General features: G+C 40.8%; 1 protein-coding gene across 6 annotated transcripts in view; it reads left to right on the top strand.

Moving 5' to 3' along the window:
* Positions 1 to 14082, top strand: part of EPB41L4B (erythrocyte membrane protein band 4.1 like 4B) — a 191017-nt gene that overhangs the window by 52893 nt on the left and 124042 nt on the right. For all 6 annotated transcript variants that reach the window (XM_064443262.1, XM_064443263.1, XM_064443267.1 and 3 more), the window contains one exon: positions 5660 to 5764. In XM_064443262.1, the coding sequence (XP_064299332.1) occupies positions 5660 to 5764 (105 nt within the window). The remainder of the gene's footprint in view (positions 1 to 5659; positions 5765 to 14082) is intronic.

The raw sequence follows: 14082 nt of genomic DNA on the forward strand, positions 1-14082 counted from the left end.
CAGTGATCAGGCCTGCAGAGCAGAGGATTGCTAGCAACAAATACTCCTTTGCTAACTTTCTAGAAGCTAAAACCTGGTGTCTGGGACCATGAGATCATAGCAGCCCACTCTGCAGAAATATTTTACATATTTCAGAATCCATAATCCTGTGGTTTCTGTAGAAAAAGAAACTAAATGTGACCTACCTACTAATTTCTGCTACTACTCACTATTCAGTTGGGGACACATTATAGTTAATTGGCTTTGACTTTTTTCTTGGCAGTAGTTTATTTTCCTTTTTTTTTTCCTATCATTTTGTCAACTTGTAGGCTATTTCATGTACTCCTGGCCTATTTGACAAGTTGTTTTCCCAAGCACAACTTCAGCTATTTCTGAAATCTGTTAATAGTTCCTTTGTACTGCTGTAATCTGAACTCTCTAGTGTGACTCAGTAATTTCAGCCACTCCACCTGGGTTCATGTAATGCACTGTGCTTGGTTCCTACATACTGCACTTCGGTTTGGGGAAGGTGTGCGCAGAAGCTCTCCAGCTTCGCTGCGCGTGCTCTGAGGCTGATCAATGGCCTTCTTGCACTATATCTGCACTAAACTGGGACTTTTCTGGCTTCTGTGTCCCCTTTTCATGCCCTTTGGCAGAACCTTTCAAACACTTCTGGAATAGCTAAAATCAACACCGATCACCCTGTTTGGACAGAGCCAGTTGGTGTAAAATGTCTCTGGCTGATGAATTTGCCCTTTCCTTCATGCCCACCAAAAGCATGTTAAAACCTCTTGCCTATTCACATGTCAAGTCTGGAAGAGTTTCTAATTAGAGAAGTTAATCTTTGTTTTGTCAGGTTTTAGCTGACAAGAATTTCCATAGATGCCCTGAGACTGGAAGTCTTTGGCAGCTAAAAACTCAGCCTGCGTGAAATATGGGCCATGCAGCTGTCGCTGTGGCTCTGCAAGGTGCTTTATACCCATGCCAGTTTGAGTCCTTGTAGGAGGACCCAGCAATAAATCCGTATTAAAAGTAAGAATTTTCTTTGATGCTATGATTCATGGTCCCAAAGAAAGTATGATGGGGCATTATTTTTGTTTGAGAAGGGCTTCCAGGATACAGAGTGGAGGAAACTGGCATGATTGTCAATCAGGACAGGGCTGACTGACATGAAACACTTTTTTGGGGTTTGTTTGTTTGTTTTTTTTTTAAGTTTTCTTGCCTTATTTTCACCTTTTTCTCAGTAGTTGCTCATTGTCATTGAGCTTCCCAACCTGCAAGTGTAATTCAGTCTTTCTATGTTTCTTCAAGGACAAAGAGTCAAAAGAGAACACAGGTGACTGCCTCATGCTCGTTCAGTTCTACCTTGGGTTGCGGCTGTAGTTTTGTTTGTAAGCTGGATATCTGAAATGCCCTCCCAGTGTTTGCCTGTGAGATTTCGTAGTGCTCACACAAGTTCTCCTTGGTTTCAAGGAATGCTCCAGCAGAAACTGGCAGTGGTTTAATTGCTGGGCTTTTAAAAACAAAACCAACCAAACAACTCCAGACAAGGTTTTGCAGCTTTCCTTACATTACTGTTCCCAATTATAACAACTCTCGTAACAACAAAGTAGTAACTGTATATAATAGTACAGATATATAGTCTGTTGCCATATGCTCCCTTTTTTTGAGATGGAGGTTATGCAGGTCTCTTACATCTGACAGTTCTGAGCCATCTGTGTAGCAAGGAGGGACTGTAAAATAATCGTAGTTTAAGGGTGCTTTTCTTTTTTAACATGTATCTTCCAAAAATATGCACAAGTTGAGGGTCTGTAGAAAAAGCGTCATTTGTTAAATTCCAACTGATTTTATCTACTATGAAAATTTTGTTCTGTGAAATTTTCATATTCTTTATGTGATACCAGGTTTTGATAGAGGAAGCTTTTTTCTTTAGCTTCTGTGTTATCAAGAAGGAGGGAGAGGAGGAAAAGACTATGAAAATCAGAGATTTCTTATAATATGGACTTTTTTTTTCCGTTAGAGACCACTTTTACGCAAGTGGGTATATGTAATTCCTGAGGAAAAACCCTTGTATTTTGCCTGTACCTCCCATTTCATTCAGTGCACCAGTACCAAGTTATCTGTCTGCAATCTGACTCCCTAGATTGTCAGGCAGTGAAGAGGCAAAAGAAAGGAGAACGGGTCATCCTTTACTGTTAGTAGGGGAAAGGAGTTGCCACTTTTATCTCTCCCTTTAGTGTAACATAGCAAAAAAAGTATTTTGTCAGCAGTTTGTTGGCTGCAGCAGGTCTGTCATCTACGTGGTATGAGTTGCTGGGAAAGCTCATTTCCTGACAAGTTAAATGTTATAATCTCCTGTAAGCTATGTATGTAATACTGCATTTTATGGTCTAGCTGTGCAGTACAGAGCTATTCTCCATGTAACACATATGTTGAACATTAACTACTATTTGGGTACAGAAGGTGGAGTGTGCTCTCTCTGGTTTCTATTGGGTGTGTGGCAGTTGAAGATAAACAGGTAGTTAATGCCATAAAGCAAGCAACCAGGAATAGAGTGATCATAGGGCATCAGATCAGTTTTCCCTAGTTTTGTGAGTTCCTCATATCTTGCTGTTTCTATTTTTATTGCTTCGGAGGGTTTTCTCCTCCTGCATGTGAGCAGACTCAGTTGTGCTTTGGTTTGGCTTCTTTTAACAAGTTCTGAATGTACTACATATGAGGAAATATGCTCTGGATACCTTTTAACAAACTTTTTAATTTGGTTTAGCAATTATCGTACATCTAAAGATGATGGTTTCCTAGCAAGATACTGCTTTAAAAAGCTGTTGTAGTCTCATCTGCTTTCAATAGCATGTTGAACTTTGATTAAGATTGTCTGTTATTCACATCTTGCCCCTCCCAAAATAATAAAGCAGTATCTTAGGATGATAGCTTAATGCTTGTTATAAGTTTGATAACTTAATGCTTGTTTTAATGCAGCTCCTAATGCTGTTCCTGAGATTTTATAAGATTAGATTTCTGTGCTTCTGCTTTGTTAGTAAAAAACAAACCAAAACACTAAAAAAAGAAACCCCAAAACAAACCACCAAAACCTAAAAAACTCAACTCAAATAAAATTTGCTACTTACACCTAAGCTTACTTGACCTTCTTGGAAAAATCTTCATATTGTTTTTTTGCTGGAGAAGACAGGTTTTAGACAGCTTGGAATCCTGGGCAGGAGTTCTGCACGTTACAATTGATGCTGCTTTTGTGCAGGAAGCCAAACTAAAGGAACTGAACACTGTCAAGCTTTCTTTCAGCTGAAATTAGAGAATTTTGCTACATTTTGGGATGAAGTGGGAACGACTAATATGTTAGAGCTTTAAAAAAATAAAAATTAAAACAAAAATCCTCAAAGGTGTATAAGGGACAGCAGGCACAAAAGTGGTTCCAGATCGGTACTTTCCTGTATAAAATATACCTGTAGCTTCAGTCTCTTACTGAGATCTATGATCCCCTCTTTTATTTTTAGCCAAGGGGTTTTTTAACTCAGGAACTTGAAAACTTCCTTCCCCAAGTAACACAACAGGGTTTGCAAGAAAAATTGGTTTCACAGAATCACAGGTTGGAAGGGACCTCAGGGATCATCTAGTCCAACCTTTCTGGGAAGAGCGCAGCCTAGACAAGATGGCCCAGCACCGTGTTCAGCCAACCCTTGAAGGTGCCCAACATGGTCGAGTCAACCATTTCCCTGGGGAGATTATTCCAATGGGTGACTGTCCTCAGTGTGAAAAATTTCCCTCTGTTGTCCAATCGGAATCTCCCCAAGAGCAGCTTGTGTCCATTCCCCCTTGTCCTCTCCATGTGAGTCCATGTAAAAAGGGAGTCTCCATCTTCTTTGTAGCTGCCCCTTAAGTACTGGTACATGGTGATGAGATCCCCTCTGAGCCTCCTTTTCTCAAGGCTGAACAAACCCAGCTCTCCCAGCCTGTCCTTGTATGGCAGGCTTCCCAGTCCTTTGATCACCTTGGTGGCCCTTCTCTGGACCCCTTCCAGCCTGTCCCCATCCTTTTTGTACAGCAGGGACCAGAACTGCACACAGCACTCCAGGTGTGGCCTGACAAGCGCTGAGTAGAGTGGGATAATGACTTCTTTCTCTCTGCTGGCGATGCCCTTTTTGATGCAACCCAGCACCCTGTTGGCCTTCTTGGCCGCAGCAGCACACTGTTCGCTCATGTTGAGCTTCCTGTCCACCAGAACCCCCAGGTCCCTTTCCACAGAGCTGCTCTCCAGCCAGGTGGATCCCAGTCTGTGCTGCACTCCTGGATTATGTTTTCCCAGGTGCCTGACCTTACACTTCTCCTTGCTGAACTTCATAAGGTTCTTGCTGGCCCACTCTTCCAGCCTATCCAGATCTCCCTGCAGAGCAGCTCTCCCTTCTGGAGTGTCTGCTTCCCCACTCAACTTGGTGTCATCAGCAAACTTCATCAGGCTACACTTGATGCCGTTATCCAGATCACATATAAAGATGTTGAATAACATTGGGCCCAATATCGATCCCTGGGGGACTCCACTAGTGACAGGTTGCCAGTTTGAAAAGGAGCTATTTACCACCACCCTTTGGGTGCGGCCTGTCAGGCAGGTCCCCACCCACTGCACAGACCACTTGTCTAGGCCATAACACATTAATTTCTCCAGGAGGAGACTATGGGGGACCTTATCAAAAGCCTTGAAGAAGTCCAGGTAGACAATGTCCACTGGCCGCCTCTTGTCAACCAGGCAAGTCACTTTGTCATAGAAGGCCACCAGGTTTGTCAAGCACAATCTGACTTTGGTGAAGCCATGTTGGCTTTTCCCAATCATGTGCTTCAGTTGACTTGTGATGGCCCCCAGGAGGATTTGTTCCATAACTTCCCTCTTCCTCCTACCCACCTGTAACCTCTGTGCTTTGCTGCTTCTAGTGTTTGAAGTTGAAGCACTGGGTATATAAATTATTGGCTTAACCTCAGAACAAGTACACAGGCCAATGCAGCTTAGCTTTAAGATTGGCTATTTTCTACTAGTACCCATCGCCCATGATTGAGGTTAGTTTTATTTCCATGCCTATGTGTTTCAGATGGCATGGCAAGTAAGAATTGTAGCTTTTTTTGCCTTTTTTGTTTCTGCCTGAAAAGGCTGTAAATGTGATTGCAATTAGCAACATTATTGAAAGATTCTTATCAAATCCCATTAGTTTACCTCAAAGTGCTCTTCAGGTATTCAAGCTGTCCAGAATTTATTTTGCAGCTTGAGGGGTGGTATGGCATTGCATGACTGCAGTTGACGTGTGATAACAGCCAGCAGATTTCAGGCAGTGTTTCAAGGAAGCTTTTACTGGAGAATTTGGCTTACTGGGTTTTAAGAGGTTGGCTCTGTGTCTTAGGACATTTACAGGACATAAGACTTGCCCTTCTCTCCTACACTTAAAGTTACAGCAAACTTCGAAAGTTTTCTTTGAGTGAAGTCTGATGCTGTTGGAATAGCTGCAGACAGCAACGTGTCACTGTAACTTTCTTGAAGAAAATAAAATGTCAGTACAATTCTTTAGAATAAATAAAATTACTGTTTAGATATTATTTTACGTTGTGCATCTCCTCTCCCCCATTTGAGCTTAAAAAAAACCCCACCCACAAAAAACCCACGCTTTCTTTTCTGTTGCAGAAAAATGCAAAGGGACAGGAGTTGTTTGACCAGATTGTATATCATTTGGACCTTGTGGAAACTGATTACTTTGGTCTACAATTCATGGATGCTTCCCAGATTACAGTAAGTATAACTTAAGTTAATTTCTATGTTCTGCAGTAGTTTGTGTTGCCTATTATAGATTTATTACTAGTGCAGTTTCATGGAGAGATGTAGGCATTAGGGGATATACTGCTGAAACAACTGTTGTCATGTTTGGTTCTTGCACATAAAGCCACATCCTCTAAATGAGTTGTGTTATTTTATGATATGCATATGATCACACATAAGTGAAAAGCAATAATTCTGGGTAAAGAAAAATATGCTTTACGTTTAGTAGGCTCATGGTATTAAAAATGGGTTAAATCTCTTGCAAGAGTTTCTTGTAACTCCTATCTTTGCTGTTCCATGCACAGATTGTTGATCTGTAGATTTAGTTTCATTTGCAATACAGAATAATTTTCCTTTTCTCCCCTATCCAATGACCAGGTAAAAGGAGAGAGAGAGAAAAAAAAGGAACATATTTACAAATGCAAGTAGATAGATATATTAGTAAGATAGGGTTAAAAGACTGCAACCTTGTGGTTAAACTGTATTGCTGTATGTTTAATTTTTTTTCTTTGTTCACCTTACGTCAACATTGTTGAGGTACTGGTATGACAGCAAGCTGGATTGTGGATAGAGAATATAGAGACTTGGAAAATAAGTGTTTGCTTTTAGGTTATCTGGTCAGTATGTAAATTTGTTTTGTTTTGTTTTGTTGGTTTTGTGTTGGGTTTTTTTTTTTTTCCCATAAAGCAGCAGAAGACGGATATATTCTGTGCTATTAGAATAAAAAATGGGAGAACGTAGCTGCAGTATTGACATCTCGTGAAAAGTAGGTTCTAACTTTAGCAAGCATGGGTCAATGTGATTAGGCCAAATCAGTGTTTTACCAGTGCACTGTGACCAATGGCTTTAAACAACAAACAGGACACCTGTCCAGATATTATAACGACTTGATATTGAGAAAGGGGATCTATGCTTTTGGGGAAGAGAAAACTGGTATTACCTATTTAAATATTATCCTAATACCCCTGTTAATTTAAGGGTATGTATTTGTCACTGAAAGAACGATGCTCGAATGAAATACGTCCATAATGGGTTTAGGGTTTCTAGGAAGTTTGGTATGTGTTCCAGATAAATTTTATATTACATAACTCATATGTCTTTTCATGATGGACCTGATCATAAGGACACAGCTACTAGAGCAGAGCCTGCTCATAATAGGAGGAACAGATGATATTGTCACTGATGGTCAAATCACCTAATTGGGAACTTGATAGCTAGGAATAGTTACCTAGAAAGGAGTTCTGTAATGTTTTGAAAGAAGGGAAGCAGAAAGGGAGAGTGAAACATCCTTTCCTAGTAAGAAATAGGGCAGATCAGAAGTAGAAGGCCTGGCTGAGGAAGCAGAGAATGCTAATTTTCTTGTATATTTGTAAAACTGAAGGGCTCTTTTGAATGGTAAGAAATATGAAGATGTGAGCCGTGTATGTTTTCCATAGATAGCTCTATCCCTGGAGTTCAGGGCAAAATGTGCCTATATATGAAAGTGTTTAGCTTTCATATATATGTTTAGCTTTAGGTATGCTATTTCTTCCCTCTGTGTTTGGGAGGAAGTAGGTCACAGCATCTGCAGTTACAAGAGGAATAAGGGCTATGAACAGCTTCTGGGGGGCCTGAAAAAGCCAACACTGCTTGCAGGACTTTGGTAGTATGGTTATGGTTTCCTGGATTAAGAAGAGTGTTGGGGGCAGAGTTCTTTGCCTTCACTGCAGTGCAAGGCTGAAAGCTCTCATTTGGGGTTTTATTTTTGTCTGGTTCAAGCTGGGCAGACTAGAGCTGCGAGAGCTTCAAGGCACAAGCTTTTATCTTCCCCAGCACCCTGTGCAAAAGGGTTCCATGCTTTAATAGCCTTCCTTGGTCTGTTTTGAACTTGTGACCCGCTCATTTCATTTGCATAGCAATTAATACATAGCCTCCATGTGCTTCTGATTAGTGCCAGCCCAGCCACATGGTGGAAATTGCAGGATTGGGAGATTAAAGTTGTGTAGACTCCTTGAGGCTCTAAGCTTTTGTCTTTATTATGTATTGTTAAGTGCTAAACGTCTTTAAGCCAACATTATAAATGGAAGAGCACAGAATAGTCTTTGAATAGTGGAGATTGCTTCTGCATGCTCTAAGGCCAACAGCTTTTGAGTGCACTGTGTTTCTGTAACTTTGCCAAAGAGTTGGGACAAGCAGTGTTGATAGCTGTGATTTAGAAAAGCAAATCGTGTTTAGAGATCATCTGCTTTGAAAGAGAACGAGGGTTGTTGGTTTTTGGTTGGTTTGTTTCAACAGCTTATTTTAATACCCCCCAAACATATTTTTTCAGTACAACCAAAAAGCATACAGTTGCAGAAGGCAAGATGTCAGCAGTAAGACAGAAAATACTGTAAAGCCTATTCACTGAACTCAGCATCTGTTTCTGTCTTGTGCTCTTTGAAGACATCCATGAATAGAATGATGTAGACAATCATCTAGTAGTTTATTATAAAGGAAAGCTTTGTGTACTGTTGTGTTTTAAGTTATCTGGTATTAACTCCAGAAGTAGAAATACTCAGGGGGAGAGAGGTTGTTAAGTATTGTTAGCATGTGGAAGAACTTAATCTAGTGGAGAACCTTTATTCATAAATGAGGTTTAAAAAGCTGCACAGATACATTGCCTGCTGCTGTTCAGCACCTTGACTGATCACAATTCATAGGCTATAGTGAGGAAGAAAACTGCGTCTCACTGTAGCTGCATTGTAATAGGTTTGGACCAACTCTTTGTTTCTACCAGACTTGCTAACAAAGCTCCTGAGACTTAGTGCTCTGCAGCTGTTACAGTGGTGATTCTTTCATCATCCTCATCCTTTTTTAATTCCTATTTTTGTGTATGTTTTATAATATGCATACTATAGTAGTACAGTGGGACATGTGTATAATTTATAAATAAATACACATATATCGGAGGTCTGTGCTCAAAAACTATTTTACTTTTTGCGCCATCAAAAAAAAAAGGTTGGTGATCACTGCTCTAGGGTAGCTCTAGTCAGTCTGGGAACATTCTACGGCCCTTCAAATGTTTCCATGGTTTTGTAATAAAAACCCTGCCCTGCTTTTCTGTTCTTCCTGTTTGTGGAAGGGAGGGAATAGAGAGAGAAAGAGAGAGAGGGAAAGGAGGAGTGAAAGAAGGAAATGAGAATCAAAGAAATAATTTCTTGTTCAGCTGTTACAGGACTTGCACAGGGAAGTACTACCTGAAGAGTGTCACTCTTATGTAGGAGGTCTCTGCAGTTGTTTAGAGGAGGTTTAAAGCTCATTGCATTTTTAATTACTTTTACTATGATGTGTGTGTTCTAGTAAAGCAGGAAGCCTTGAAAGCTTTAGTCAAGGTTGGAAATAGCAATAATAAAATCTGTGAGACCATACTATCAAAGCTGAGTTGCCATGAGGAAGTATATTATTGATCTTAGCAGAAACTGGTCATGTGCAATGTATTCTGTGGTTGGTTTGGGTACTTGACAATTATTTTAGGATGTGGTAGCTGATGTTTATTCATCTTCTGTCCAGGCTTGTCTGTCCTTCGTGTCTTACTCCTGATCATCATTAAAAAAAGGGCTTATGTGGTTTACAGCTCCTTATGAGCTGCAGCATATTATAGGATTATGTCTACAGTTGCATTCTTTGTTCCAGTTGTCTGTTCTGTGATAGCAAAACATGGATACTCTCCCAGCCCACTCTGTTTTATGGGAATTCAGAACGGAAGGATTTCCCGTGTTGATGAGCTTGAGTTTGCTTCTGTTTCCCTCGTGACTTTGTTTCTGATCACAAGAACAATTACAGAGTAATTGAGGGGGAAGCAGATTTAAGATACCTCTTTAAATTTCTCCTTTTTTTCTCCCCATTTTTTTTTCTTTTTGCAAATGAGCTGCTATAATTCTTGAGGTGTGAAACTTTAGTTGGAACTGTATGGAAGCAAAAGAATTAAACACCACTTTTCTTACTTGCATCTCATTCAGTGATCCTTTATATCCCATCGCTAATGTCACAAAGGCATCTTGGCTACATGAAGTTCTGTACGGAACAGCCTTTCCCCAGCTGGGTATGTATATTGCACTCTGCAGCCAGTTGAGCCATTCTGAGGATGTGTGCATGCACCCGATGTATCTGGCACATTGGGAAGCACTGGATTTACAGTGTGTGTGCAGCAAGACTTCTGTGCAAAGACAACCCGTGCCTCCTGCAGGTGTCTATAGCTACGATGGGGGCCAGGATTCCCTGGGGAGATGAAAGCCAAAACCAACCTGCAGTGAATGGTCCTTGAAAGCTGTGTTTTCATCTGAACTTCTTGTTATTGACCAATTCCTAAATTGGTTTTTGATTCATTTGCTGCGAGAGTTGAGAAGGCTGTGGAGGGAGGAGACGGAGGGAAGTGTATAGAAACTAAAACAGGCTTTCCTGAAAGCAGCATTCCAAGTACAAAAATAGAAGGGAAAAAGACAAGTTCTGTGTTGCCCACCCTGAGCCTAACCAGCCACAGTGTGTCAGGACCTACTGATCCGGACACTGAGATCTTCACCTCTATGGGGGGTGGCCTTGTGGCCAGGTTTTTCTGGGAGGGTCAGGATCATGTATTCTTCATGACATAGGTTTTCAACAATGCAGCATGAGGGTGGGAGGTGAAACAAGCTGGACAATAAAGAATAATACTCGAATGCCTTTGTTTTCTCTGCACATCATGAACTAGACTCCTGGATGTTTCAGCAGATACTGGGTCAGGGCCCTGGAGGGACTTGGTACTTCGTGATTGCCTATGCTGCATCAGAATTTTCTTTTAAGAGCTCACTGTCATTTAAATCAAGAGTTTTCACCTGCTTGCTTTTGATATTACTGCTGTGACTTCATAAAGGTGTGAGAGATGTGGGAAGATGAGCAACTGCAACCAGTCAATTAGCCTCATAGTGTGATATCTGGGAGTCTTGTTTATGTAGTGCTTAATACTGTAACAACAAGTGCTCATTAGGCGGAACAAAATGGGGACAAGTCTTATTGTTCAATACATTGAATGTTGGGGAGAAATATTTTGATAATGCAAAATGTTTCCTTTTCTGCTTCTGGTAGAAACAACTCATTTCCCCATGAATAAACTGTGACATTCACCTGTGACTCTGTTTTCCCTCCCTGAATCTCTCTTGTTCCTCTGGATGATGAGCTCTTTGGGACTGCAGTTGTTGCGGGATGCATGTTTGTGGATTGTAGCCCAGAGCAACAAATACCAGTCACAGCTGGAGGGTCCCAAGAGCTGTACAGGTAACAATATCCTGTAGTGCTTACTGACAGTGGCAGTGATATGAATGCCAGTTCAGTAACTGGACGAAGGCAACGTGGCTGACTCCACAGCGATACAGAACACCCAGTGAATTACTGCTTCCAGCTGTGGCTGTCCAAGGCTGTATTGCAGTTTATGAACACTTGGTGGGAGACTCCAAAACACTTAAGAATTCCCAGACCATCTCCGGTTTCTAGTCTTCTAGGAGCACTTGCTGTTTCCAGGAGGGCTGGAGACCATTTCCAGACTTGAGATGCACCTGTAGGCAGGTGGTTGTGATACTGTCTCTCAGTGATGCTTCTCCACCTCTCCTCTAAGTGTAGAGAAGTCAGGTCTGCAGTCTACCCAGGACAGCAAACAGTTTTTGCTGTTTTCTTTTGGTTTTGTGCATGGTCAGAGGATAAGCTGAAGTGGTTTCCATAGTTATCTTCTACAGATTTAGGCGGGTTTGTTGCCTGTTTGTTACAAGTTCTTTCAGTTTATTTTTCCAGTGTTTGGGTACAGGCTTCAAAATTAAAGGTAACTTGCTTTTTACTGCTAGAATTGATCTGGAGTGGCATCAGCTTTCATTGTTTGTATAATAAGTCTAATGACAATTAGGCTACTCGGAAAGTTTTTAATGTAATTTTTTGGTGTACTTTTTATTATTCCCCCCCTCTCTGGGATATGAAGTTTCACTGCTGAGAAGAGAAAGGGAGTAATCTTGTATGCGCTGTTGTTTGGTAGCAATTATCTGTGTTCACATGCAAGTATAAGCTCCGCTTCAGTCACCTCAGGTCTGTGAAGCAAAATAATCCTTGGACTGAAGTAGGTTATCACATGTATATGAATTAAAATAGTATAATAGTCTTGAAGGATATCCATATAGCTCTCCATTATTCAGGTGTAGTCTACCTCAACTACAGATAAACCGTGTCACACCACAGTGCTTCTGAGATGGCTCTGTGCAGACTCAGGCTGGGATAGGCAAGGCTTTCATGAACGCCACGGCTTGGTTATGTTGCATTCCCATGTACTGCTTTGTGTGCAGAAATAATACTGTAATTGGGATTTTTCTTTTTCAGTTCTATCTTTCAGTCCCCATATTCATGGTGATAATTAAAACATTGCCATGACAGGATTTGAAATGCATGTGATATTAATTTTATGTTCAGTTTCTGTAAAGAGCCATGAAAAAAATGCCTTAAAGTAATCCATACAAGGTATGACCCTAAATGTACTTTCAGGAGTATGAAATGGGTGAGTGCAAGAGCTGTGTAGCAGCCTTTTCCTGTTAGGAGATCACAGTTTTCTTTCATTAAAAGCTAGTGGTTTATTTAAGCAACTTACCAATTAATTGGACTAAAAATTAGCAAGTATATTCTGAAAACAAGATAAATGTTCTGCAAAATCAAGATCAAAGGGCAAATCTTGGGAACTTGGCAAAGCGGGAAGGAGTTTCCGCAAATAAATTTTCGTGTTGTTTTTAACTGTAGGAGGCAAAATTTTGTTCTGGCTAAAACTAGTTTGTTTTAAAAAATCCTTCTAGTCTTTCTGTGGTATTAAAACAAACTGAAATCATATGCCATAAATATGTTTGAAATAAATATTTTTTTATTAAACAGAACCTCTTTGTTGCAGTTGCAAATAACTGTGGCTCTGTGACCCTAGGGGAACGAGGGCGTGTAATCCTGCTGCTTTTGGTGTCACTAAGATCTTTTTACTTTTGAGTTCAGTGTATGCTGTCCTAGCCGTTTGTCTCATTAAGTGTCCTTATGATCAATTTTAGTTTAAGAAAACACAGGTGTATTTCTGTTACTGATGAACTGAAGTCTTAAGCAGTGCTACTGACACCTTTTTGCTGTCATCTTAAGTGGGGCCATTCTGGAAAAAAATAGACTCCAGTTGCTTCTGTTCATCTGTTAGCCTTAATTAAGTTAAAATAAATGACAAAAGACAATTAGACTTTTTTTTGCAAGTAAAATTTTATTTACCAGTTTGTGGTAGCCAAAACTGTGTTTTAATTCATGGTCACTGCTGAGGGTGCTATAGGGGGCAAACCTTCTCTGAAGGTCAGTAAGTACATAGGGGTATGTTGCTCTCGGAGCCTTACCAAAGCCTGGATCTGTGAAGTGTTGCAATTCCACTTGCAGAGCTTGCGCTCAGGAAAATTCCAGTGCACATGGAAACACAAATGGCTGTTCTTGAGCACATTTCACTTAAAAGCCTTATACTAGCTTTTGCTCCGCTCTGTACAGTAGTTAGTTAGCCAAAAAATTACTTTTATGGTTGAGGTTTAGTTCTCTCACAGATTGGATGTCATAGAACATTCATACTGCTTCAAGTACTAAAGGTTAGAAACAAAAGTAAGGCAGGGGGAGGAAGAAATGAAGGCATGGGGATCATAAAACTGGAGCCCACAAAAAACAGTGACTGAACATACTTATGCTATGGCAAAGATGAGATGATACTACACTTGGTCATTGGAAGAAGATCCATGCACTCGAGTGGTTTCACGAAAGTGTGCAAGGGTCAGCAAAGTATGTCCGGTAAAGATGAAGTGGATTCTTCTGAAGAACAGCAGTGTTTGCGACAGAAGAATAATAGATGGCAAGCCTCAGCATGGATGGGATGTTTGATCGATACATTTAGAAGGTACAGTTGAAGAGTACTCCTCCTTCATTTAAAATTAATCAGGTTGCTGGTCTTATCAAGAGCGCTGGAAGGGCAGGAGATAAGAATAGCTGAAGCGTTTGAGGGTCTTTTCATGAAAAGGGGAACAAGTGGAGTTGCACTGGAGCTAGCACTGGAGTGCAAGCTGGAACTGAGTCAGTCCAGCGGTGGAGGTGAACAAAGAACTTCTCTGTCTTCTGGTAACAGTGGTCATGGTGTCTCTAGGGAGGCAGGGTGAATTGCAGAGGTGGCACAGGACAGCTGAGCACCTAGCATTGCTTGTTCATAGAACAACATTTACAACAGTCGTGGACATTTTATAACTTACAGTAGTATTTGTAGGAGTCCTTGA

The sequence above is a fragment of the Phalacrocorax carbo genome, chromosome 2 (genome assembly GCF_963921805.1).
Source record: "Phalacrocorax carbo chromosome 2, bPhaCar2.1, whole genome shotgun sequence".
Taxonomy (NCBI): Eukaryota; Metazoa; Chordata; class Aves; order Suliformes; family Phalacrocoracidae; genus Phalacrocorax; species Phalacrocorax carbo.